The sequence below is a fragment of the Artemia franciscana genome, chromosome 16 (genome assembly GCF_032884065.1).
Source record: "Artemia franciscana chromosome 16, ASM3288406v1, whole genome shotgun sequence".
In the NCBI taxonomy this organism is placed as follows: domain Eukaryota; kingdom Metazoa; phylum Arthropoda; class Branchiopoda; order Anostraca; family Artemiidae; genus Artemia; species Artemia franciscana.
This window is the reverse complement of record NC_088878.1, coordinates 5,877,861-5,903,055: the sequence shown is the minus strand read 5'-3', so window position 1 is coordinate 5,903,055 and position 25,195 is coordinate 5,877,861. Positions and strand designations below refer to the sequence as shown.

General features: G+C 38.5%; 1 protein-coding gene across 1 annotated transcript in view; it reads right to left on the bottom strand.

The window, feature by feature from the left end:
* Positions 1–25,195, bottom strand: part of LOC136036965 (serine/threonine-protein kinase N-like) — a 100,010-nt gene that overhangs the window by 67,082 nt on the left and 7,733 nt on the right. Inside the window, exons 2-3 of the mRNA XM_065719361.1 lie at positions 14,895–15,282; positions 10,048–10,133 (exon numbers count right to left, since the gene is read on the bottom strand). Coding sequence (XP_065575433.1) covers positions 10,048–10,133; positions 14,895–15,282 — 474 coding nt within the window. The remainder of the gene's footprint in view (positions 1–10,047; positions 10,134–14,894; positions 15,283–25,195) is intronic.

The window sequence follows — 25,195 nt, the reverse complement described above, 5'->3', positions numbered from 1 at the left end:
AGAAACTGCCACTTGGCCTCATTCTATGTTCAGATTTTTAAGCATTTGACTTGGTTGATTTATCACTAATTATGATTATTGATTTACTATTTATCACTATTATAATTATATATTTTATAATATGATTATATTATATTTATATAATATAATCATATAATTAGTCAATTCAATTATGATTATATGATTAATATATTAATATTATGATTATATATATGATTATGATTATATTATTATAATTATGATTATATGAATTATTGATTTATCACTAAATAAATTTGAAGTTCATCTTCTCTTAGTAAATTTTATACATGTTTTCTTTCAATTAGATCCCAAGCCGTTAAATACAAAATATTTTCTCTGAACCCCTTCCTAATTAGCGTGGACTTTCTATCCCACCCAATCCCAAAATGCTAATGAAGCATGTTAAATTCTTCTGTGAAACAAACTTCTTATAATCTTAAGTAGGATATGCATATTTCAAGAATTCTGGACTTCCCAGACAAAGGATAGTCAAAACTAAAAAAAAAAATTAAAGTGGATTAAAATGGTAGATTAACTTTGAAATGGCCGAATGTTGACACCACTTTAACTGTGAACAACAAAGAAATGTTCGCTGGACCATTCCAGCTGAAAGAAAGTAGACCATTCCAAATAGCGTTTATAAAAAGACCTATACCCCACTATTATGTCACACATTATATTATCAAACAGTTCGTGGTAACGAACTGTAGTAAGGAGCGACCCGGCTCAATAGTAACCAAAACTCTAAAAAATGGAATTTTGATATCAATAGCTACATCAAAAGAATCGCATTTTAATGCTGATTTTAAATATATAAGTTTCATCAAGTTTAGTCTTACGCATCAAAAGTTACGAGCCTGAGAAAATTTACATTATTTAAGAAAATAGGGAGAAACACCCCTAAAAGTCGTAGAATCTTAACGAAAATGACACCATAGATTCAGCGTATCAGAGAACCCTGCTCCTATCTACAAAAATGTGGAATTTTGTATTTTTTGCCAGATGAAAAAACATGGGTGCGTGTTTTTTTTTTCAGGGGTCATCGTATCGACCAAGTGGTCCTAGAATGTCGCAAGAGGGCTCATTCTAACGGTAATGAAAAGTTCTAGTGCCCTTTTTAAGTGACCAAAAAATTGGAGGGCATCTAGGCCCCCTCCCACGCTCTTTTTTTCCCAAAGTCGACGGATCAAAATTTTGAGATAGCCATTTTATTCAGCATAGTCGAAAACCATAATAACTATGTCTTTGGGGATGACTTACTCCCCAACAATCCCTGGGGGAGGGGCTGCAAGTTACAAACTTTGACCAGTTTTTACATATAGTAATGGTTATTGGGAAGTGTACAGACGTTTTCAGGGGGATTTTATTTTGTTTGGGGGTGGGGCTGAGGGGAGGGGGCTATGTTGGATGATCTTTCCTTGGAGGAATCTGTCATGGGGGAAAAAAATTCAATGAAAAGGGCGCAGGATTTTCTAGCATTACTATAAGAAAACAGTGAAAAATAAACATGAAAACGTTTTTTTCAAATGAAAGGAAGGAGTAGCATTGAAACTTAAAACGAACAGAGATTATTACGCATATGAGGGGTTCTAAAAATACTTTAGCATAAAGAGCGAGGTATTTAGGAGGAGATAAATACCTCGCTCTTTATGCTAAAGTATTTTTAGTAATTTCAACTATTTATTCTACGGCCTTTCTGATTCAGGGGTCATTCTTAAAGAATTGGGACTAAACTTACGATTTAGTGTAAAGAGCGAGGTATTAACGAGGGTACAAACCCCCTCGTATACATAATAAAAATATAAGATTATGAAAGTTTGTTACGTAAGTTAATTCTTAAGTTACGTATATTTTTTACTAATAAAAACGTTCGTTAGAAATTAAAAGTTCTAGTTGCCTTTTTAAATGACAATCAGAGGAACAATGGTAGTCGGATTTCACGAGATCCTCTGAGTCACGATGTCCTTCTAAATATCAAAATTCATTAAGATCCAATCACCCACTTGTAAGTTAAAAATACCTCAATTTTTCTAATTTTTCCTCTTCCTTCAGCCCCTCAGATGGTCGAATCGGGGAAAACGACTTTATCAAGTCAAGTTGTGCGGTCCCTGACACGCCTACCAATTTTCATCGTTCCAGCACGTCCAGAAGCACCTAACTCGCCAAAGCACTGAACCCCACCACCTAACTCCACCAAAGAGAGCGGATCCAGTCCGGTTACGTCAATCACGTATCTACGACTTTTATGAGCGTTTTCCAAGATTTCCGGTTTCCCCCTCTAACTCCCCCCAACATCAAAAGATCTGGTCGAGATTTGAAATAAGAGCTCTGAGACATGAGTTCCTTCTAAATATCAAATTTCATCAAGATCCGGTCACCCGTTCTTAAGTTAAAAATACCTCAATTTTTCAGATTTTTTCCAAATTAACAACCCCCAGCTCCCTCAAAGAGAACGGATCCATATCAACCATGTCAATCTCGTATCTATAGCTTGTGCTTATTCTTCCCATCAAGTTTCATCCCGATCTCTCCACTCTAAGGGTTTTCCAAGATTTCCGGTTTCAAGATTTCTGTTTCCCCCCTCCAACCCTATGTTCCCGTTTCCAGTTCGAATTAAAAATGGAGCATCTGAGACAGAAGATTCTTCTATATATCAAGTTTCATTAAGATCCGATCACTCATTCGTAAGATACCTCGAATTTCCACGTTTTCCAAGAATTTCGGTTTCCCCCCTCCAACTCCCTTCAATGTGACTGGATCTGGTCGATATTTAAAATGAGAGTTCTAAAGCACAAGATCCTTCTAGATATCAAATTTCATTAAGATCTGATCACCCTTTCGTGAGTTACAAATACCTCATTTGCTCTAATTTTTCGAATTATTCCCCCCCCCCCGACCCCGCCAAAGAGATCGGATCCAGCCCGGTTATGTCAGTCACATATCTTGGACTTGTGATTATTCTTTCCTCCAATTTCATCCTTATCTCTCCGCTTTAAGCGTTTTCCAAGATTTCCGCCTCCTCCCCCTAATGACACTGGATCCGGTCGGATTTAAATAAGAGATCTGAGTTTCGAGGTCCTTGTAAATATGAAATTTCGTTAAGATATGATCACTCTTTCGTAAGTCAAAAATACCTCATTTTCTCTAATTTTTAGAATAAACCCTCCCCCCCCCAACTCCCCCAAAGAGAGCAGATCCGTTCCGAAATGTCAATCCCGTATCTAGGTCAATCCCGTATCTAGGACTTGTGCTTATTTTCCCCACCAAGTTTCATCCCGATCCCTCCATTCTAAGCGTTTTCAAAGATTTTAGGCCCCCCCCAACTTCCCTTCATTGGATCCGGTTGGGATTTAAAATAAGAGCTCTGAGACACGATATCCTTCTAAACATCAATTTCATTAAGATCCGATCAGTCCTTCGTAAGTTAAAAATACCTCTTTTTTTCAGAATTAACCCTCCTTCCTCAACTTCCCCAAATAGAGCGGTTCTGTTCCGGTTATTCCAATCACGTATCTAGGACTTATGATTATTTTTACCACTAAGTTTCATCCCGATCCCTCCACTCTAAGCATTTTCCGAGATTTTAGGTCCCCCCAACTCCCCCCAATGTCACCGGATCCGGTCGGGATTTAAAAGAAGAGCTCTGAGACACGATATTCTTCCAAAAATCAAATTTCATTAAGATCCGATCACTCCTTGGTAAGTTAAAAATACCTCATTTTTTAATTTTTCAGAATTAAAAATCACTCCCTCCCCCCCCCCCCAGCTCCTTCAAAGAGAACGGATCCGCTCCGGTTATGTCAATCATGTATCTAAGGCTTGTGCTTATTTTTCCCACCAAGTTTCATCCCGATCCCTAAACTCTAAGCGTTTTCCGAGATTTTAGGCTCCCCCCTCAATTCCCCCCAATGTCACCGGATCCAGTCACGATTTAAAATAAGAGCTCCGAGACACGATATTCTTCCAAATATAAAATTTCATTAAGATTTCATCGCCCGTTCGTAAGTTAAAAATAATTCCTTTTTTCTATTTTTTCCGATTTAACTGACCCCCACTCCCCCCCCCAAGATGGTCAAATCACAAAAACGACTATTTCAAATTTAATTTGGTCCGGTCCCTGATATGCCTGCCAAATTTCATCGTCCTAGTTGACCTGTAAGTGCCTAAAGTAGCAAAACAGGGACAGACACACAGACAGACCGACAGAATTTGATTGCTATATGTCCCTTGGTTAATACCAAGTGCTATAATAAACAACATAGGTGGGTCATACGTTATGGACGAAAGGATGAAATATTTCGAAAAATTGTGATTTTTCGGCAGCCCGTTCGGGGCCAAGCAAAACAGGACGCTATTGAATCGATGCTACAAGAAATCACATAAAACAAGCGCAACCTTCATGGGAGGAGGCAGAGTGTAGCTCTTAATAGAGAGGTTTGGGAGAGGTTACACGCAACTGCGTTATTCTCAGGCAAAATGATTATGCAATGAGTAGAAAGTGATAGCCTTTAGCGGTATTTAGAGGAATTACTTTATACCTCAGCATTCGCAAGATGGCACATGGAAAATCACGTTTTTAAGTATTTTCAAGGTAACCACAACCACACACGGGAAATAGAAACAGGGCTCCCTCCCAAAGATCGTCTGCCAGGATCACCTGGTACTAAAAACTGTAAACTGTAAATAATTCTTTGGATGACATTCTTTCGATTTATAAATAAATTTAAAATACAAAAATAAATAAGTAATGGTTGAAACTTTGAATCAGGTAAGGTAATAAAATAAACTAAAATAAAAAGCTTTTCTGCTTATATGATTCACCGTCAAGAATATTGATTTGCCCCTTACCTATATATTTCTATATTTTCAAAATATTTATAATTGGAAATTACAGCCGAAATTGCACTCTTAACTGCATCTTCGAACCCCCTACCCTCCTAGTGAGGACGGAGATTCGAGTCCTGGTTTTTGCCAGTTATTTGGTTTGGAACGGGGGTCAGTGGCGTAACTCTACAAGCTCAGCCAGAGTCAACCCACCTCTAAATGAATACCTGGAGAAATCTGGAAAGATAAACAGGAAGGGTGTACAAAAGCACAGAATGGCTGACCCCCAGCCCCATATTGCACTTCCTGGTTAAAGGGTATGAAACGGAGATCAGCAACACTGGTAGGGACTGTGAAGTCCAGTGCCGTATTCTTTAGTTTTCCCTACCCTCCTGGGAAGAGTCCTTTGATTATGGCCAAGTTCAAATGGCAGATCTGCGTGCAAGTATAAAATACCAATCGTAAAATATCAAGAATATCGGTTGGATAAATTATAACCTTTAATATAACCTGTAGCTTAATAGATAGAACCATGTTCAAATACTTCCATTCTAAAATTGGTTCAAATTGCGTTTTCTATTTGTCATCTTGGGAGATAAAAAATATTTCATGTTCCAGTCTCTCAGGGTCTACCTAGGTTCATTCAAAGATTTTAAATCAACGAAAACAGCAAATTCTCAACGTTATAAACAAAACTAGTAGCAAACAATATATTAATTTTTATAGAAAATATCTGCTTTGTATTCATGAAAACAAAACAACACTTGATAACAACGCTTTCCGACTGAGAAAATAGGCTATATACGGTATAGTTTGGATGCAAGTAAGTTTAAATTTACACTAAAACAAGGCATACATTGTCTCACATTACACAAAAAATAGTAGTAAATGGTAATTAATTTTATCATATATGATGGTCCATATGAAATCAATATTTTTTATAATCCTTATATTATAATCCAATTAGCCAATAATACAGGGACGCATAACTGGAAATGAAATCAATATATAATATTTATACACAAAAATAAGGGAGGAAGGAGAGAAGAAGAACAAAAGAAGTAAAAGCAGATAATATCTGATATGGTAATGTATAGTAAAATAATATATCCTAAAGCAGACCCATTGACCCAGATGACATTACTGCTACTACTGCTAAATAGGAGCCACAATCGTGGGAGAACATCCTAAATAATTTTCTTGTCAAAATTATAGTTTTTAAATTCACGAAAACTGAAGTTTAATATCAACTATTTTTTTAGAGGTCTTTTTCCGGAAAGGGGGTTTTTTCCTTACTTGGAGGCAAAAACATAGCCAAAACAGGGAATTTGGATTGGGAGTGGGCTGGATCTCCTGAACCGACGTTCGAGAAATAAGTCTGTAAATATGTTGTTGTTTTTTTTTTTTGTTTTTTTTTTACAAAATTTTCAGATACCATACTTTTCATCATATTCCCCCATCTTTCAGGATTGGGTACCCTGAAATAAGTTATTTGGACTTCTCCCAAAATTTATTTACATTCGAAGCCACGTTTAATCAATTTAAATAAAAGGGAAAGAAATCTAGCTTGTTACCGTAATTTTTTCGACGTTTTATTTCTAGTATCGTCTTATCTTTACCTTTTTTAATTAAAAAGAAACATTACTATTAACTGATATTTACAAAAAAAAACATGTGGGCAGTTTCAGTCTAATCTGTTGATAAACTTTTATATCAAAGAAAATTCTTTGTTATTTTTAGATAAGGCCAATTGGTCACACATGAAAACCTGAGTCGTTCAGAGCACAAATCAGTCAACAAACTTTTATCAATGTTAGCCAAGAAGCTCTTTATTGTCATTTGAGGTTATGTTTATAAGAACATTCCTTTAAAGAAGGATTGTTTAGCCCAAAATGGTTAGAAAGACTTTTTAAGTCTTTCTTAAAGTCTAAGTCTCTTTAAGTCTAAAGTCTTTTGCAGATATGAGTTAAAACTTCTACTATACCTGAATTTTTCAAAGTTTCCCCAATTTCTTCGAAGCAAAATTGGGTTCTCCGATATCCCCTTAAGAACTAAATATACAGAAACTAACCATTTCCGTTCTGTGCCCGTTATTTCTCGTGAAAATTCTTGAAAACACAAATTTACTATAGGAGAAAGTCAGGGAAATCCAAAAAAAAAAATGAACAAAGAAGAAGCAATGGCACAGATATAACAGCATTGTTGCCAACAACTGCCTAGTAAGCTTAAATATAATAACAAAAAAAATGCGCTGTTTTAAACAATATTGTCAACCCCAAAGTCAAAAGATCGAATCTAACATTTTTTTTTTGAACGTGGGACCTTTAGCAACGCTCCTCTTGTGAATTTTCACCCACTGTTAACATTTGCAGAACTGCGAGACTAAACATGATCAGATAGCTAATATGAGTGTATGCTTTATTTTCCCAATTGAACAAGAGCTAAGAGCTCATATGGCATTTGTGACGAGAGATCGGATCCGGTCCGGTTATGTCAATCATGCATCTAGAACCTGTGCTTATTCTCGAACTCACCAAAGCACTAAAAAATCCTCGAACTCCCTCAAAAAGATCAGATCTGGTCCTGTTATGTCAATCACGTATCTAGAACTTGTGCTTATTCAACCCATCAAGTTTCGTCCCGTTCTCTCCACTCTAAGCGTTATTCAAGATTTCCGGTTCCTCTCTCCACCCCTCCCCCCAATGTCCCCGGATCCGATCCAAATTAAAAATAGAGCATTTGAGACATGATATCTTTCTATACATCAAGTTTCATTAAGATACGATCACCCATTAGTGAGATAAACATTCCTCAATTTTCACGATTTCCCCTCCCTACAGCCCCCTACCCAGATGGTCGAATCGGGGATACGACTGTTATCAAGTGAATTTATGCAGGTCCCTAACACCCTTACCAATTTCAATCGTCCTAGAACGTCCAGAAGAACTGAACTCGCCAAAGCCCTATAACCTTCCCCCCCCCCCTCAAAGAGAGCGGACCTGCTCCAGTTATGTCAATCACATATCTAGAACTTGTGCTTATTCTTCCCACTAAGTTTCATCCCGATGTCTCCACTCTAAGCGTTTTTCAAGATTTCCCGTTTCCCCTCCAACTCCCCAATGTCGCCGGATCCGGTCGAGATTTAAAATAAGAGCTCTGAGACACGAGGTCCTTCTAAATATCAAATTTTTCTAATTACTCTTTTTTACTCATTTTTCCGAATTAACCGTCCAAAGCACTGGAAATCCAAAAAAAATGAAGATAGAGGAAGCAATGATACAGATATAACAGCATTGTTACCAACAACTCCCAGTAATCTTAGATATAATAGCAAAAAAATGCGCTGTTTTAAACAATATTGTCAACCCCAAAGTCAAAAGAACGGATCTAACTTTTTGTTTTAGAACGTGGGACCTTTAGCAACGTTCCTCATGTGAATCTTCATCCACTGTTAACATTTGCAGAACTGCGAGACTAACATGATCAGATAGCTAATATGAGTGTATGCTTTATTTTCAAAATCGGGCAAGAGCTAAGAGCTCATATGGTACCTGGCTGAGTGGTTGGCACGCTGGTGTGGGAATTCCTTGTCCAAGGGGCACGGGTTCAATCCCAGTTGTGACCAGTTATTTAGTTTGGGACGGGGGTCAGTGGCGTGACTCTGTAAGCTCAGCCAGAGTCGACCCAGCTCTAAATGGGTACCTAGAGAAATCTTGGGAAGGTAAGCAGGAAGGGTGTATGAAAGCACAGGATGGTTGGCCCCCAGCCCCCCATTGCACTTCCTGGCTGAAGGGCCATGAAACGGAGATCAGCACCGCCGTTTTGGACCTTAAGGGTTTAGTGCCGTCTTACTACTTCTTACTATATGACACTTGTAACGAGAGATCAGATCCGGCCTGGTTATGTCAATCACGCATCTAGAACTTGTGCTTATTATTGAGCTCACCAAAGCACTAAAAATCCCTTGAACTCCCTCAAAAAGATCATGTCTGGTCCTGTTATGTCAATCACGTATCTAGAAATTGTGCTTATTCTTCCAATCAAGTTTCATCCCGATTTCTCTACTCTAAGTGTCATTCAAGACTTACTGTTCCTCCCTCCACCCCCTAATGTCCACGGATCCGATCCAAATTAAGAATAGAGCATCTGAGACATGCTATCTTTCTATATACCAAGTTTCATTAAGATCCGATCACCATTTGTAGGATAAACATACCTCAATTTTCACAATTTCCCCTCCCTACAGCCCCCTACCCAGATGGTCGAGTCGGGGAAACGACTGTTATCAAGTGAATTTGTGCAGGTCCCTGACAGGCCTACCAATTTTCATCGTCCTAGAACGTCCAGAAGAACAGAACTCACCAAAGCACTGGGACACTTCCCCACCCCCCAGCCCCAAAGAGAGCGGATCTACTCCAGTTATGTCAATCACATATCTAGGATTTGTGCTTATTCTTCCAACTAAGTTTCATCCAGATTTCTTCACTCTAAGCGTTTTCCAAGATTTCCTGTTTCCCCCTCCCACTTCCCAATGTCCCCGGATCCGGTCGGGATTTAAAATAAGAGCTCTGAGACACGAGTCCTTCTAAACATAAAATTTCCTTAAGATCCGATCACCCGTTCGTAAGTTAAAATACTCACTTTTTCTAATTTTTCGAATTAACCGTCCTTCCACTCCCCCCCCCCCAGATGGTCGAATAGGGGTAGAGATTATTTCTAATTTAACTATTTGTTGATTAAATTAGAAGAACAATCATTTATTTTATCGGCAAATAAAGTTCTTCTCCACTATTTTGTTCACTCAATCCCTCCCCCCAGATGTTTGAATCGGGGAAGCGACTATTTCTAATTTAATTTGGTCTGGTCCCTGATACGCCTGTCAACTTTCATCGTCCTAGCTTATCTGGAAATGCTTGAACTAGCAAAACCGGGACAGACAGACAGACCAACGGACAGGAATTGCGATCGCTATATGTCACTTGGTAAATACCAAGTGCCATAAAAGCCACCATTTCTCTACAAATATCGATTTTTACAAAGTTTGTAAAGTTTAAACCCGCAAAGACAAAACTGTTTTCTCAAAAAGCTTATGAGGCTTTTTCTCGCTCTTCTGCTATTTCTGAAAAATTTGAACAAGGAAATTTCACTTTGGGCCATAAATTAGTGCTTATTTTGCATAGCTAAGACTATCAATCTTTTTACCTTCATTTCTCGTTCTAGTTGTTTTTCCAACGTGCTTAACGAGCTAATATCTTGCATAGATTGAGGTCCAGGAAAGCTTGCGAAATCTGAAAAAAAAGTAAAACTCTTAAAGAGGTAGAATTTCAATTTGCTGCTAATGGTATTACCAGCTTCGATTTCAATCACTTGAATTACATTTGAATTTTAATAGGGCAGAAGAAACTATGGGTGGCTTTTTATTATAGAGTTTTCGTAATCTATATAAGGAGCTAGATTTCTAAGATCACAGGTGAAATTAAAATGATTAAGTCATATTCTACCAATGAAGGATAATTTATTGCCAAAAATTGTTCTTTATGGCATACCAGCTAGGGATAAATGGAGAGCAGGATTAATTTGAATAAGGTGGGAAGAGGTTATACAAAAACAAGAGCTAAGAGCTCATATGGCACTTGTGACGAGGTCGGAAGAGCCAAGAGCTCATATTTTATGAGCTCTGGCAAAATTCTAAGAATCAATAGATTGCTTTAAAAGGAAAATCAGGGGCTTAATGCCGGTCGGGATTCAAAATAAGAGCTCTGAGTCACGAGGTCCTTCTAAATATCAAAATTCCTTAAGATCCGATCACCCGCTCGTAAGCAAAAATACCTCAATTTTTCTAATTTTTCCTCTCCCCCCAGATGGTAGAATCGGGGAAAACGACTTTATCAAGTCAATTTGTGCAGCTCCCTGACACGCCTACCAATTTTCATCATCCTAGCACGTCCAGAAGCACCGAACTCGCCAAAGCACTGAACCCCACCACCTAACTCCACCAAAGAGAGCGGATCCAGTCCGGTTACGTCAATCACGTATCTACGACATTTATGAGCGTTTTCCAAGATTTCTGGTTTCCCCCTCTAACTCCCCCCCCCCAATATCAAAAGATCTGGTCGGGATTTCAAATAAGAGCTCTGAGACATGAGTTCCTTCTAAATATCAAATTTCATCAAGATCCGGTCACCCGTTCTTAAGTTAAAAATACCTCAATTTTTCTGATTTTTTCCAAATTAACAACCCCAGCTCTGTCAAAGAGAACGGATCCGTACCAATTATGTTAATCTCGTATCTATAACTTCTGTTTATTCTTCCTATCAAGTTTCATCCCGATCTCTCCACTCTAAGGTTTTTCCAAGATTTCCGGTTTCCAAGATTTTTGTTTTCCCCCTCCAGCCCTCTATGTCCCCAATTCGAACTGAAAATAGAGCATCTGAGACATAAGATTCTTCTATATATCAAGTTTCATTAAGATCCATTCGTAACTCCGGTTTCCCCCTCCAACTCCCTTCAATGTTACCGGGTCTGGTCGACATTTAAAATGAGAGTTCTAAAGCACAAGACACTTCTAGATATCAAATTTCATTAAGATCTGATCACTCGTTCGTAAGTTACAAACATCTCTTTTTCTAATTTTTCCGAATTACACCCCCCCCCCCAACTCCACCAAAGAGAGCAGATCCGGTCCGGTTATGTCAGTCACCTATCTTGGACTTGTGCTAATTCTTTCCACCAAGTTTCATCCTGATCTCTCCGCTTTAAGCGTTTTCCAAGATTTCCGACCCCCCCCCTTTAGTGACACTGGATCCGGTCGGGATTTAAAATAAGAGACCTGAGTTTCGAGGTCCTTCTAAATATGAAATTTCATTAAGATACGATCACTCTTTCGTAAGTCACAAATACCTCATTTTTTTTCTATTTTTTTAGAATTAGCCCTCCCCCCTCCCAACTCCCCAAAAGAGAGCAGATCCGTTCCGGTTACCTTAATTCCGTATCTAGGACGTATGCTTATTTTTCTCATCAAATTTCATCCCGATCCCTCCACTTATCGTTTTCCAAGATTTTAGGTTCCGCCCCCCAACTTCTCCTTCACCGGATCCGGTTGGAATTTAAAATAAGAGCTCTGAGACACGATATCCTTCTAAACATCAAATTTCACTAAGATCCGATCACTCCTTCGTAAGTTAAAAATACCTATTTTTTTTATTTTTCAGAATTAACCCTCCTCCCCCAACTCCCCAAAAGAGAGCGGATCCGTTCCAGTTATTTCAATCACGTATCTAAGACTTCTGCTTATTTTCCCCACCAAGTTTCATTCCGATTCCTCTATTCTAAGCGTTTACCAGGATTTTAGGTTCCCCCCCTAACTCCCTTCAATGTCACCGGATCTGGTCGGGATTTAAAATAAGAGCTCTGAGACACGATATCCTTCCAAATATCAAATTTCATTAAGATCCCATCACCCGTTCGTAAGTTAAAAATACTTCATTTTTACTATTTTTCCGAGTTAACCAGCCCCCAACCCCCCCCCCCCAGATGGTCAAATCGGGAAAACGACTATTTCTAATTTAATCTCGTCCGGTCCCTGATACGCCTCCCAAATTTCATCGTCCTAGCTTACCTGGAAGTGCCTAAAGTAGCAAAACCGGGACCGACAGACAGACAGACCGACAGAATTTGCGATCGCTATATGTCACTTAATACCAAGTTAATACCAAGTGCCATAAAAAAACAATAGAAGTGGGAGCTTAATGGAAGGGACCGAAAAGGTACAAAAAAATGGAGAAGCACAAAGACAAACAAAACGAACGAAAACAAAGACAAAAACAAAAACAAAGCAGATATTTGACAAAGACTTTCGCTAAGCAGGGTCTCAGCTTCACTTTTTTCCTTTTTTGTTGCTGTCATTTATAACAGTGTAATTCTAGTCTATGTAATTTTGTGTCTGTTAAGGGGTATATAAGTGTCAAGCATAAAGGAAGAGTGTGCATAGTTGTATTTATTACATACAGCTAAATACTATAATAGCTTCTTAGTAATAACGAATTGACATAGGTCAGTCCTTCGGTGGGGGGGGGGGGATAAGAAGAAAGTTCCTAAGTGGATAAGTGGTGATTGCAGGCCCTATTTTTTGAACTTTCAGGGAGAGAGGTCTTTTGGAACGATTTTGGGACATAATTTATCCTATTCCTTTCTCCCCCTTAATGTGCAAGGATGCCCTAAAAGATTGTACATTTTTAATGATTGCACTTTTTTAAATTTGCATCTGAATTCAGCTTATTTTTAGGTTTTATTATTAAAAGAATAAGGATTCTCATCAACGAACCAATATACTTAAAGGCGCGAGCTTTACAGACACATTTCCAAAATACTTAGCAGACTCATCAAGAGAATCATGTTTGAGGGGATAGCTTGTTATGGTTCTTATGATTGGTGTTTGCTGATTAATATGTTAAACCTTTGCGTGTTTTTTTTTTTTTTTTAATTTGTATTTGGTTCCTGTATTTTGTTTCTAGACTGTATTCTGTGTTGCTACGGCCCACAGGCTTTTGCAACAAATCTTATCTTATTCTTATCTTATCCCATGCTTGCTTAGTAAAAATCGGCGCTGTTTGTCTTTTGATTTAAAAAAAAAAGAACAAGTACTAGAATAGTTAATTAGACTTAGGTCACTGCCTTTATTCTTTTAATTGGTTAAAGGAAAAACAAGATTTTTCAACTGAAATTCAGGAGCAGCATTAAAACTAAAAACGAGCAGAAAAAATCCGTATATGAAGGTAATCCCCCCCCCCACTCAATACCTTGCTCTTCACGCTAAAACTCTGAAAAATTGTCCTTAGCATACATCTATTTCAAAAAAGATTTTAGGCTTTAATCATTTATCCAGAAATCTCCTCATCCATGATACTTTTTCCCAGAAATCAGAACACGCTGAAAAATGGGGGAATATCCCCAAATACAAAATAGAGTTGGCAATGGAAATTAAGACATATAGAAAGAATTATCCCTTCTTCAATAATCTCCTGCTAAAATTCTGCTAAAAAAATCGGCAATAATCTTCCCTGTGACCCCTTGATCACCCCACCCAGATTTTTAGCAGAAAGGCTGTGCCTTGTTTCAAGCAGAATATCGCAAGAATTTTTAATCTGAATTACTCAAGGGACAACGCGACCATGTGGCTCCCTCCCCCCTCCGTCCGACAACTGACTTTCCAACAGAAAAACAACATTTTCTGGAAAATTGCTGCACAGAGATGAGAAGAGGAGTCCCTTTAGATTCGTCCAGCACACCTCTTTCCCCTAAAAAGCTTGGCACAAAAACATCATATTCATATTTAAATCATTCTCCCCTTCCCCACAGACTCCCCTTCCCCTTCCCCACATCTTCTAACCTCTCCTCTAAAGTTTGAACCCAATTGCATTTACTCCAAGGACAAGGCAGCCTGAAACACCAGCAAATTATTTTCTGCTGTGTTTTTTAATTTATCCTTGAGGGTGCTGTGAACCAGTATTAAGGAGGAATACCCTTACCCGCATCTCCTTTTTGTAGGCATACAGTAGACCAATTTTTTGTTATGCTGCCTGAACATACCTGCATTCAGGGGAAGTGGATAGGAGGGCTTCCTGTACACCTATTAGCGCAAACAGATTGCATTAGGAGACTTTAGATTCGAGACTAATGGCTCGAGTCTCAAAATGATGGTGATTCCCATATTAGGCTACAACAATCCCATATATACTACAGCTTGGCCAATTTCAGCTTTTTCCAAACTTTTTTATTCCATAATATTTCCCTTGCTCTGAGCTACAGCCCCGGCTGGACTGGATATACCTAAGACTCATTTGACTATTATTCCCTTTTATTAATCTGTTTTTTTTTTTACTTGAGAATCCACTATTAGGGGAAACATGTGACAAAATAAATATTCCAGATGTTATGCAAACTAAAAGAAAGAAATGCACCAAAACACTATAAAACTGACTTTAAAACATATTTTGCATAAAAAAGAGAAATTCTTCCATAAAAAATAAATAAGTAAAAAATGCTACTACCTCTCTCAGTGCCAGAATTGGGTCTGCTTCTTTCATGTTCTGGCATTGTAATATAGGTCTGATTAGCAAAGTACATTCCATCATTTTGCACAGCTGACTGGGTTTGAATCATTATTAATTCTGATTCAATATGAGAGAGTTCATTTGCTAATTCCACAAGCTTCGTATTAGATTCCTTCACAGCCAAGTTCACATCTGAGGTTTTCTTACCCCCATGAGCTCTTTTCATACGCTCAGCACCTTCTTTCAGCCTTAATTCTTTGTTATATTCATCCTTCAACACTTTTCGTAATTTTTCCAATCTCTGAACCACAGACATATTCCGAAAGTCATCACGAATGGAAAATCTTTCACACACATCATGGACAATGTCATTGACATATTCTTCCTAAAAAAAATGTCTATGTTAATCTATAACCAATATGTTTATCATAGTAACTATATGAGCACATATAGTTACTATGAGGGGTATTACTATGGTGGGGGGGGGGGGTATCCCAACATCTTCCAGATAGGACAAGGGGGCAGCAGCTTTAGCATTTTACAATGACTTTTCAAGGTTTTCCTGTAAGTTCTTCAGTAGATTATCTGATCTAAATCCTGGCAGATTTCCTGAGCAAAATGCTGGTAGATTCCCTGATCAATAATCCAGTCATCCCCTAAAAATCGTCCAGTTGAGATGCGTTTAACAAATTTTGACTGACTCGGCTTCCTTACATCATTCATATTGTAATGCTATTGTAATATAATTGTTTCAGTGGCAATTTTAGGCCCCGGCAGGAGGGGGGCCAGCTACTCCCTCCCAGTTTTTCTGACATTAAATTCGTTTTATTTTATATTTTTACACTCCTGTGGTATACCTCATCCCCCCAGATTGTGAGGCCTACAGCCGCTACTGGATTAATATTTGATTATTTATGACCATTCCCTGATTAGTGATTATACGTTCCTGATTCCTCAGGAACTTACAAGCCACAAAGGGTATACAAAATCTGTGTGAGCTATTTTAGAGGTAACGAAGGGCATTAGCGGAAAGGAATAATGTGCAAACAGATGCTACTTTGATCTCCCCAACCATATGGATAGAAATTATTTGCATGACTTTGGCTTTGTACTCTGAGAGGGTTGAGACTTTTTGTGGTGGATAATATTTTTGAATATGTAAAAAAGTACCCCATCGCATGAGAAATTTAAACAAACCCAAAATAAAGTTAGGCAACTCACGAGAAAACTTACCACAGAATATTAAGAGGAATTGGCATTTGATTCATTGTGGAATTTCTACAGAAAGTATACAACATGCCTGCTACTATCACTAGTGTAAGGCGGCTGAACAAGCAAAATTCTGCAGCGTCCACTCAAGATCCGTCCAAAACCACCGTGCCAATTGTCTTCACATTTACCGACCCTTCGTTCCCAGAAAAATCGTGAATACGTCATACAAAAGAAGAAACAACGACAATGCTGCACAGTTCCGCCACAACATGGTTAAAGCTGACAGGGAAAGCGGAAAACTACTACTGGCAGAACTACGGGATCGTGTATCTAATGGCAAACTAGATCTGGTCATTTGAGGTAACCAAATCGTTCAAAAAAAAAACCGGGGAATGGTGGTGTGATTCCAATTGTCACCCCACCATCAGTGAATAGTGTAAATAGTTCTGCTCTTTTTGGTAAAAATAAAAATGATGAAGTAACCCTTAGTGACATTATTAGTGATAAATCATCAGGCTTGTTGGTAACTGCAGATGATTCCCAGGAAGAAGAAGAAGAAGAAACGAGCTATGTTTCTATTGATAATAGCAAAAGTGACTCAAAAGCAGATAGCAAAGAAGAAGTGCAGATATCCACTGATCTCAGCATAGCCATCACGAATATAGACCAGCTAACAAACAAAATCAATGAACTCAGGTTGGCAATTTATAACAAAGATTATGATTTGATCCTCCTTACCAAAATATGTCCGAACAATAGCCTAAACCAACTAGCTGACCAATATTTTAAAATCCTGGGATACCAGATAATATTCAATTTTTCAAGCCCTGATTGCCATCAAGGTATTATAGCCCTTGTCAAAGCTTCGTATGTCATCAAACCTATGCAATTATTACTTCAGCTAAAAAACCTCAGAACAGTAAGGTTTGACCTTTGTGAAGCTGAGAACTCGCACAATGTTGCATCTACAGAAGCCCTCATCACCATCCATGTTAGAATCTGAGCAGGCACTTGCCTGTGTCTTTGAAAAAGCAACCGCCAACTTCAAAGGAAACCTACTCATTGCTGGAGACTTTAACTTCCCTGATATAGCCTGGAAAAATGGATTCCCCTATAACGTTTCGCCTCCGTCTTTACATCTGAACCAGATGGCCAACTACCATCAGCGCCTCAATCCAACAACACCAGTCAAATGACTGAATTAATTGTAGACAAAGCCACCATACTAAAGCGAATTTCTAACCTCAATGCCAATAAAGCTGCTGGACCAGACAACACCCATCCGAGTCTACTGAAAGAAGTTGCAAGCATCATTGCTGCACCCCTTACAAACATCTCCCAGTCTTTCCTTGACTCTGGCACTATTCCATCTGATTGGAAAGAGGCACATATGGCTACCATTTTTAAGGAAGGGGACAAATCCAGAGCACAGAACTACAGACTAATCAGCTTAACGTCTGCTGTTGCCAAGCTACTTGAGAAAATCGTGAATGATGCAATTCACAACCATCTAACAACCCACATGACACTTTCTAATAGCCAACATGGATTCCGTCACAACAAGTTGGTGGAAAACCAATCTAATTGCAACCTATAACATCATCATCAAGCTCGTCGACGCTGGTATACCTGTTGACTTGATTCTCCTTGATCTAGCCAAAGCGTTTGAAATGGTTCCCCACAGAAGGCTCCACATCAAGCTCCTCACTGGAGGCCTGACCTAGATGACAGTCAATTGGCTGATGTGTTTTCTCACAAAACACACACAAAGGGTCAGACTGTCTGGATCAGGTTTTCAGAAGATATACTCCAAACCTTGCAATGTCATCAGTGATATCCCACAAGGTACAGTTCTTGGCCCAGCCCTCTTCTTGATTTAAATCAACGACTAAGTCACCAGGGTCAGCAACATTATCACACTTTTTGCCAGTGATTCCAAGCTCTTTGGTCTGGCAGACAGCACAAGCCTCCAAGCTGATCTCAACCATATCCAAGAGTGGGCTGAAGAATGGCTACTTTCAATCAACGTCAGCAAATGCTGCGTCTTGCACTTTGGACCAAAGAATGAAAATACAGTGTACTCAATCTGGGATACTGACAAGCCAACACATATCGATCTTCAAACCCACAACAAAGAGAGGGACTTGGGTATACTCGTTGATAATCAGCTCAAGTTTCACTCCAACACAAGGAATGTGGCTTTCAAATCTAACGCAGGACTTGGCCCACTCAAGAGGTCTATTACGAGCAGATCCCCCAAAGTGTTTTCGGAATTTATAAAGCCATCATAAGACCCAATCTTGAATTTGGAAACTGCATAGCTGCTCCCCAATACAAAGGCGACATGAGACTTCTTGGGGACATGCAGAGATGCGCCACCAAGGTTATAAATGGGCTGAAAGACCTCCCCTACAATGAAAGACTAAAAAAGTCAAGCTACCTACACTGGTATACTGCCACAGACAAGGTGAGATGCTGCTTACCCATAAACTTCTCCAACAACACATCTAGTCTCCTCGACCTGAACAAGTCCCACCAATCCCATACAAGAGGTCATTCAAAGAAACTTTCTAAATCCCACGTGAACACAAGAATGCATCAATACTTCTACTCCAAAAGAGTTGTCAACATCTGGAATTCCCTCTCTGAGTCTACAGTGTCAGCAACTTCACCTGTAACTTTCAAGAAGTCACTGGATAACGAGTGGTCATGCTGGAACTGGAAAAACTGCTGGCATGATTCGGGTACCAGTCATCATTATTCACAGAGCAAAACAGATCCATTGGACCTTATCAGTCCGAGGTGAGAATTAAGGTAATTAAGGTAATTGGATTTTTCAAAAGCCTTTGACAAAGTAGGTCACCATTGACTAAGGACCAAGTTATTTGCAATTGGAATACATAATGAAATTGTAGAATGGGTGCTTCAGTGTATTTCCGGGAGGATACAAAGGATAAAAATGCTTCAAAAAATGGACAGGTATTCTTTCCAGAAGACATGGAAGTATTAAGTGGAGTGCCCCAGGGAACCATCTTAGAACCAAAAATTTATATTAATGATGCACCAACCACAGTCAAAAATAAAATAAGTCCTGATAAGAGAGCCTCTATCCACAATAACCTACAGATGCTTTCCCAATGGGCAACTTTGTGGAGGCTTAAATTCAATGTAATAAATGTTGAACAATCCACTTTGTGAAGAAAAATGAGAAATGCCTTTACCATATGTTAGGGATGGACGGAACAAGACAGACTATCATCTTGTCTGAAGCAGAGAGACTTGGTGGTCATAGTTGATAAAGAATTGTGATTCACTATGCACACACAGACAGCTGTAGCCAAAGCACTCAAAACCCTTGGCATTATAAAGAGAACAATCACTTGTAGGTCACCAATTCTGATGAATAAATTATATAAAGCATTGGTTAGGCCCAATTTGAAGTTTGGCATGTGTGTTACAACTTGCAAGCCCCCTCAACAAAGGTGATCAGCAGAATTTAAAACCAGTTCAGAGATAGGCTCCAAAAGCAATTGATGGATGCAAATATTTAAACTACTCATCCCATCTGAAGAAACTGAAACTCCTCGCTCTTGTCTACAGACATAAAAGGGGTGATCTTATTATGACGCATAAGCTCCTGAATTCTTACTCTCCATTAAATAAGCAATTTCAACTTGAACAGTCTGCAGAACTAGGGGGCATAGTCAGAAACCATATCAGAAAAGAGCTCCTAGTAGACTATGCAATAACTTCTTCACTAACCGAATAGTGAGTTTATAGAATTTGCTCAGCAAAGAAGCAGTTACTACCCCAAGTACTGCCGCCTTTAAAAGAGCCATTGGTGGAGAATCGTCATTGAAGCCATGGCAAACTGACTGGGATGCCATTGTGATGTCCAACCACTGTCATCACTAACCAGCAACTCTACAGATTTAATCCTTATTTCACTGGACAGTGTGATATAAGGTAAATTCCTGGTAATTTGTAACAGAAACAGCGTTGCCAACAACTGGAACTTGACAGGGATTGAAAATAACAAAGCATGGTATATTTTTCTTCTCTTTGGAGGCTGATACAAGGAGCTTGCACATGTCAATAATAATTTTGTCATCTTTGACATGACTGACGACTTGGCCTTGCATATTAAGTTCAGAATAGCGAAATTTCTTTGCTGATAAGATTCCATTATGCACAAAGCAACTCACAGCCAAGGTCACCTTAAATTACCTTAAATCACATTTACTGGCAATATGTACAAATCCAGTGTATTCCAGTTAGTGAAGATGGGGCTGCAGGATATCAGTTGCGTCCCATTGAGTGAGCCATGGTTTTGTTGCCCAGTCCTTGTTGAGATTTGATTTGAAGCTATTAATTGCTATAGATCCCATTACTGTTTCACTTAGGCTGTACCACAGACTTATGATGTGATTGTAGAAGAAATGTGTTTCTTCATTTGTTTTGGCATGCTTGCAGAACAGCTTTGCTGAATGACCTCTGGTACTTGACAATTGGACAGACTCAAATATATCTTTGTCATTAGACTGGAGCAACTTATACAGATCATTATCATATCCCCTCTGCATTGACAGTATGTCAGAGTTGGCAGCTTCAGGGTCAGCAGTCAACATCTATACTTTTTATCCTTGGAATCCTTTATTCATTTAGTTGCCTGTCTCTGGACAGATTTGAAAGCCATCTGGTCTGTTTTATTAATTTATCTGCTATTTCAAAATAGAAAGCTTTACCACCCTCCCAAAACTCAGACCCACTGCTTTCTTTTCTTCAACGACATAATGCAGTCCCCCAAACCCTTTTCAATTGCTTTAATTTCAACTGAAGCGTCTGATGATAGACTTTATCAAAGGCTTTAGCAAAGTCTAACAAAACCATATCAGCTGGGACTTTGGTCAAGCAGTTCAGTTATATAATTGTATAAGTCAATCAGATATGTTTCAGCTGATCTACCTGGTTGGAATCCATGCTGGTGTTTTGATAGATGGTTATTTGTGGCCAAATGTTGACAATTTGTGAAGTTGCTGATGGTGTCCTAGGGAAGAGTGCTAAGACAGCAACTAGGAATATTAGTGAAAAAGCTTTAGGTTTAATAGAGAGTAGAAGGGGTTTGTATAAGAATTATCTGAGCGATAGGTCGTATGAAAACAAAAGGAATGTAAAGAAAGTGGAGAAAGCATTAAAATATGAACTAAGGAGATGTGAAATGGAGGCGATGGATAAAATTGCTGAGGATCTGGAAGATGCGGCTAGACGGCATAATAGTAAAATATTATACTGGCATGTTAATAAATTGAAAGGGAGTAGCCGATCCTGACTAGTCCCAGTTAAAGATAGAAATGGGGTCACAATTAGTGATAAGGAAAAAGTTAAAGAAAGATGGGTGGAACATTTTGAGAATGTGCTAAACCGAGATACAGTTGCAGGAAAAGATATAGATGAAAATGAAAAAGTTTGTGATACCTTGGATGTGAAGGAAGATTTGTTTAGTGAGGAAGAATTAGCGACAGTACTAGAAGGATTAAAAAATAATAAGGCCCCAGGTGCTGATAGTATGATTAATGAGTTCCTTAAATATGGTGGCTCTGAGGTTAGGAATAAGCTACTGAAGATTATGAACATGATTTTTGAAAAAGGGGAAGTACCCAATGATTTTAGGAAAACCTTAATTAAACCACTGTATAAGAAAGGTGACAAGAGTGAATGTCGGAATTATCGAGGCATTAGTCTGGTCTCTGTAGGTAGCAAATTACTGAGTAATATGATACTTTTTAGACTGAGACATGCTGTAGACAAAGTTTTAAGGGAAGAACAATGCGGTTTTAGAAAAGGTAGAGGATGTGTCGACCATGTTTTCACTCTTAGGTTAATAATTGAGAAGTCCCTTCGTTGTCAAACACCTTTGGTCCTTAGTTTTATCGATTATGAGCAAGCTTTCGATTCTGTTGATAGAACAGCGTTAACAAAGGTCTTATCGTTATATGGTATACCAGAAAAATACATTAAAGTGATTTGCGCTATGTACGAGAATAATACTGCTGCGGTTAAGGTAGGAAATGAGGTTAGCAACTGGTTTTGTATTAAATCAGGAGTTAAGCAGGGTTGTGTTCTATCCCCCTTTATATGGATCATTTTGATGGACTTCGTCTTAAGGAGCACAGGAAAGGCAATTGGAGACCATGGAATCAAATGGGGAGGAAGAACGCTCCTGGACTTAGATTATGCTGATGATTTAAGCATATTAGATGAAAGTGTGAGCAAAATGAATGAATTTTTAGAGGTTTTACGAGTTCAGGGTGCTAAAATAGGCTTGAAAATTAATGTTAAGAAGACTAAGTCACTAAGGTTAGGAATAAGTGAAGATGAGCAGGTGACCTTAGGTAACGAAAAGATTGATCAGGTTGGGAGCTTCATTTACCTTGGTAGTATTATTAGTAAAGATGGTGGGAGCAGTGAAGATGTTAAAAGTAGAATAGCTAAAGCTCAGGGTGTTTTTTCACAGTTAAAAAAAGTTTGGAAGAATAGAAAGATAAGCCTACAAACCAAGATTAGAATATTGGAAGCTACAGTGATGACAGTGGTCAAATATGGCTCTGAAGCATGGACACTCCGAAAAGCAGATGAAAATTTACTAGATGTTTTCCAGAGAAATTGCCTACGCATTGTTCTGGGTACCCGGCTGACTGACCGTATTTCAAACAGTAGGTTGTACGAAAAGTGTGGTTCAATCCCGCTTTCTGGGGCTATAATGAAAGAAAGGTTGAGATGGCTAGGCCACGTTCTACGGATGAAGGATGACAGATTACCGAAGATTGTCCTTTTTGGCCAACCGTCTGGGGCTACACGGAAAGCAGGTCGTCCTTGTCTGGGTTGGGAGGATGTCATAAATAAGGATTTAAAGGAAATGGGAACTTCCTGGGAGGGTGTAAAGAGGGAGGCTTTAAATAGATTAGGTTGGAGGAGGAGCGTGCGTAGCTGTGTTGGCCTCAGGCGGCTTGGTGCTGCAGTGAGTTATTAGTAGTAGTAGTAGTAGTAGTAAATGTTGAGAATAGCTGCATTTACAATGCCTTCAAGGATTTCCCCAATAGCAGAGGTAATACTGATAGGCCAACAATTGGTAGCTTTGGTCCTGTCACCTCCTTTATGCATTGGTGAAATATGGGCTACTTTCCAGTTCAATGGTATAACTTTGGTGTCAACAGACTTTTGGAAGAGTCTTGAGCAGGTGTGCAAGAACTTCCAAAGCTGCCAGTGGCAGAATTTCCAAAGTTACCAACACATTAGCGGCAAAACTTATGTTTTGACAGCCGTGCTTCATCAAAAAAGTATTCTTATATGTAAAATTGGCAGAACAGTAACAAATGTAACTTAGTATAGCCTGCAGTTAGAAATATCAATAGTTTTCTGAGTCACAATTAATAATGCAATCTAATTCAATGGCAAATTATTCATTAGCAATAAATACCATACTCCATAATTTTGTATGTACCATTTTGTCAAAAGTAATGTAACATATTTACTCTGATGCTACTAGTGGAGAATAGTATTCAAAGTCTGAAGTATACTGTATATAGCTTACTGCTGTTACTTTATGGATGGAGTTGTAAACTCCAATGCTATTAGTATTATAAAAACAATACATACCGAACTACATGATTGATACCCATTGATCACTATACTACAACTATAAAAAGCACCATTTGATTTTCTGGGAGGACAATATTGATTGGCAGCCTGGCAGTCACATGTATAATGAAGTTGTGCTATCAGTTTTACCCTAATAATCTTCCATGTTCCAGCTTCCCCACTACCTGCTTTAACTGTATGTACACCTTGATAACTAACAGCCCTTTTAAAATTTGTTCAACTGATGAATAAACAGTTTTTTGAGAATTTGGCTATTTGTGCAAGATTGAGATAAATATTCACTTTCTGTTGAAGAGAAGTGGAGTAAGTGAAAACTTCTCCACAAGGACAAAGGATAACAATGACTTAGTGGATTTTAAAATAGCAACATTGAAACTCAATAAGCTTTTAGTTTGAATAAGTTTTAAAAAGTAGCAGCATGAGAAGAGAAGTATACATCTTGTGAGAAGTGATATTTCAGGAGAGATACATAACCTGGTAGAAAAAGAATATCAAAAACAAAAAGAGCTCTTTTTTGTTTTGTAGTTGCTCTTATTTAGAGTTTTAGTTCCTGTTTGGCCAAGTTACTTAAAGTTCATTACCACAAAGAAGTTGTGTGCATATTAGAATTTGTGGAGGTAGGCCTGTGCATTTAAAAAAAAATCAATACCCCAACTTGAGCAGAATGTGTGTTCGGTAATATTTCATTCACTTACTTAACAACTGTCCTAGACTGTAAAAAGATGCTAAACTAGAGTTGAACCACTCAATCAAGCACGGACACCCTCCAAAATATTCCAGGAGGGAGGGCACCAGAGTTCCAGTGATGAGAGGAGAAGGAGGAGAATACATTTGAAGGTAAAGGGTTATATGCAAAATAAAATTCTTAAGGAAAAAAGAAAAGCACTTAAGTTTTATATGCAAATCTGGGGTAGGGGAGAGTTGGGCATGTTGGCCAGTGGGGCAGGTTGAACACTTGGGCATTGGTCTGCCATCTGATTCCAAAAAATTATGGAACTGTTACTGAATATGAGAAATTGCATCATAAACATGCCATGAAAAAATGGCGGCTACAGCTTCTTTATGAAAAAAATGGCCAACATATTTTGATTTTTTGGTAAGTTTTTGGGAAAAATTTAGGTTGATGTATTGTCATTGAGAGAAAATGAGAAGAGTAATTACAGCCAAAATTTCATGATAGGAAAGCCCACAAATTGGCTCCATTTTAAGCTTAGGTCTGAGTTTATAACTTTAGTAGTTTTTGAAGTAGCCATGTTTTGTTTAGCTTTCTGCTCTGGGGCAGGTAGGTCATTTTGAAGATGTACTTTCCAACCTGCCCCACAGGGTGAAAGACATGTTATTTATATTTTCTTTCGAGTTTACTTCATTTTTTGTATTAATTTGTCATTTTTGTAGGTGAGACTAAACAGAAACGAGGACCTACAACA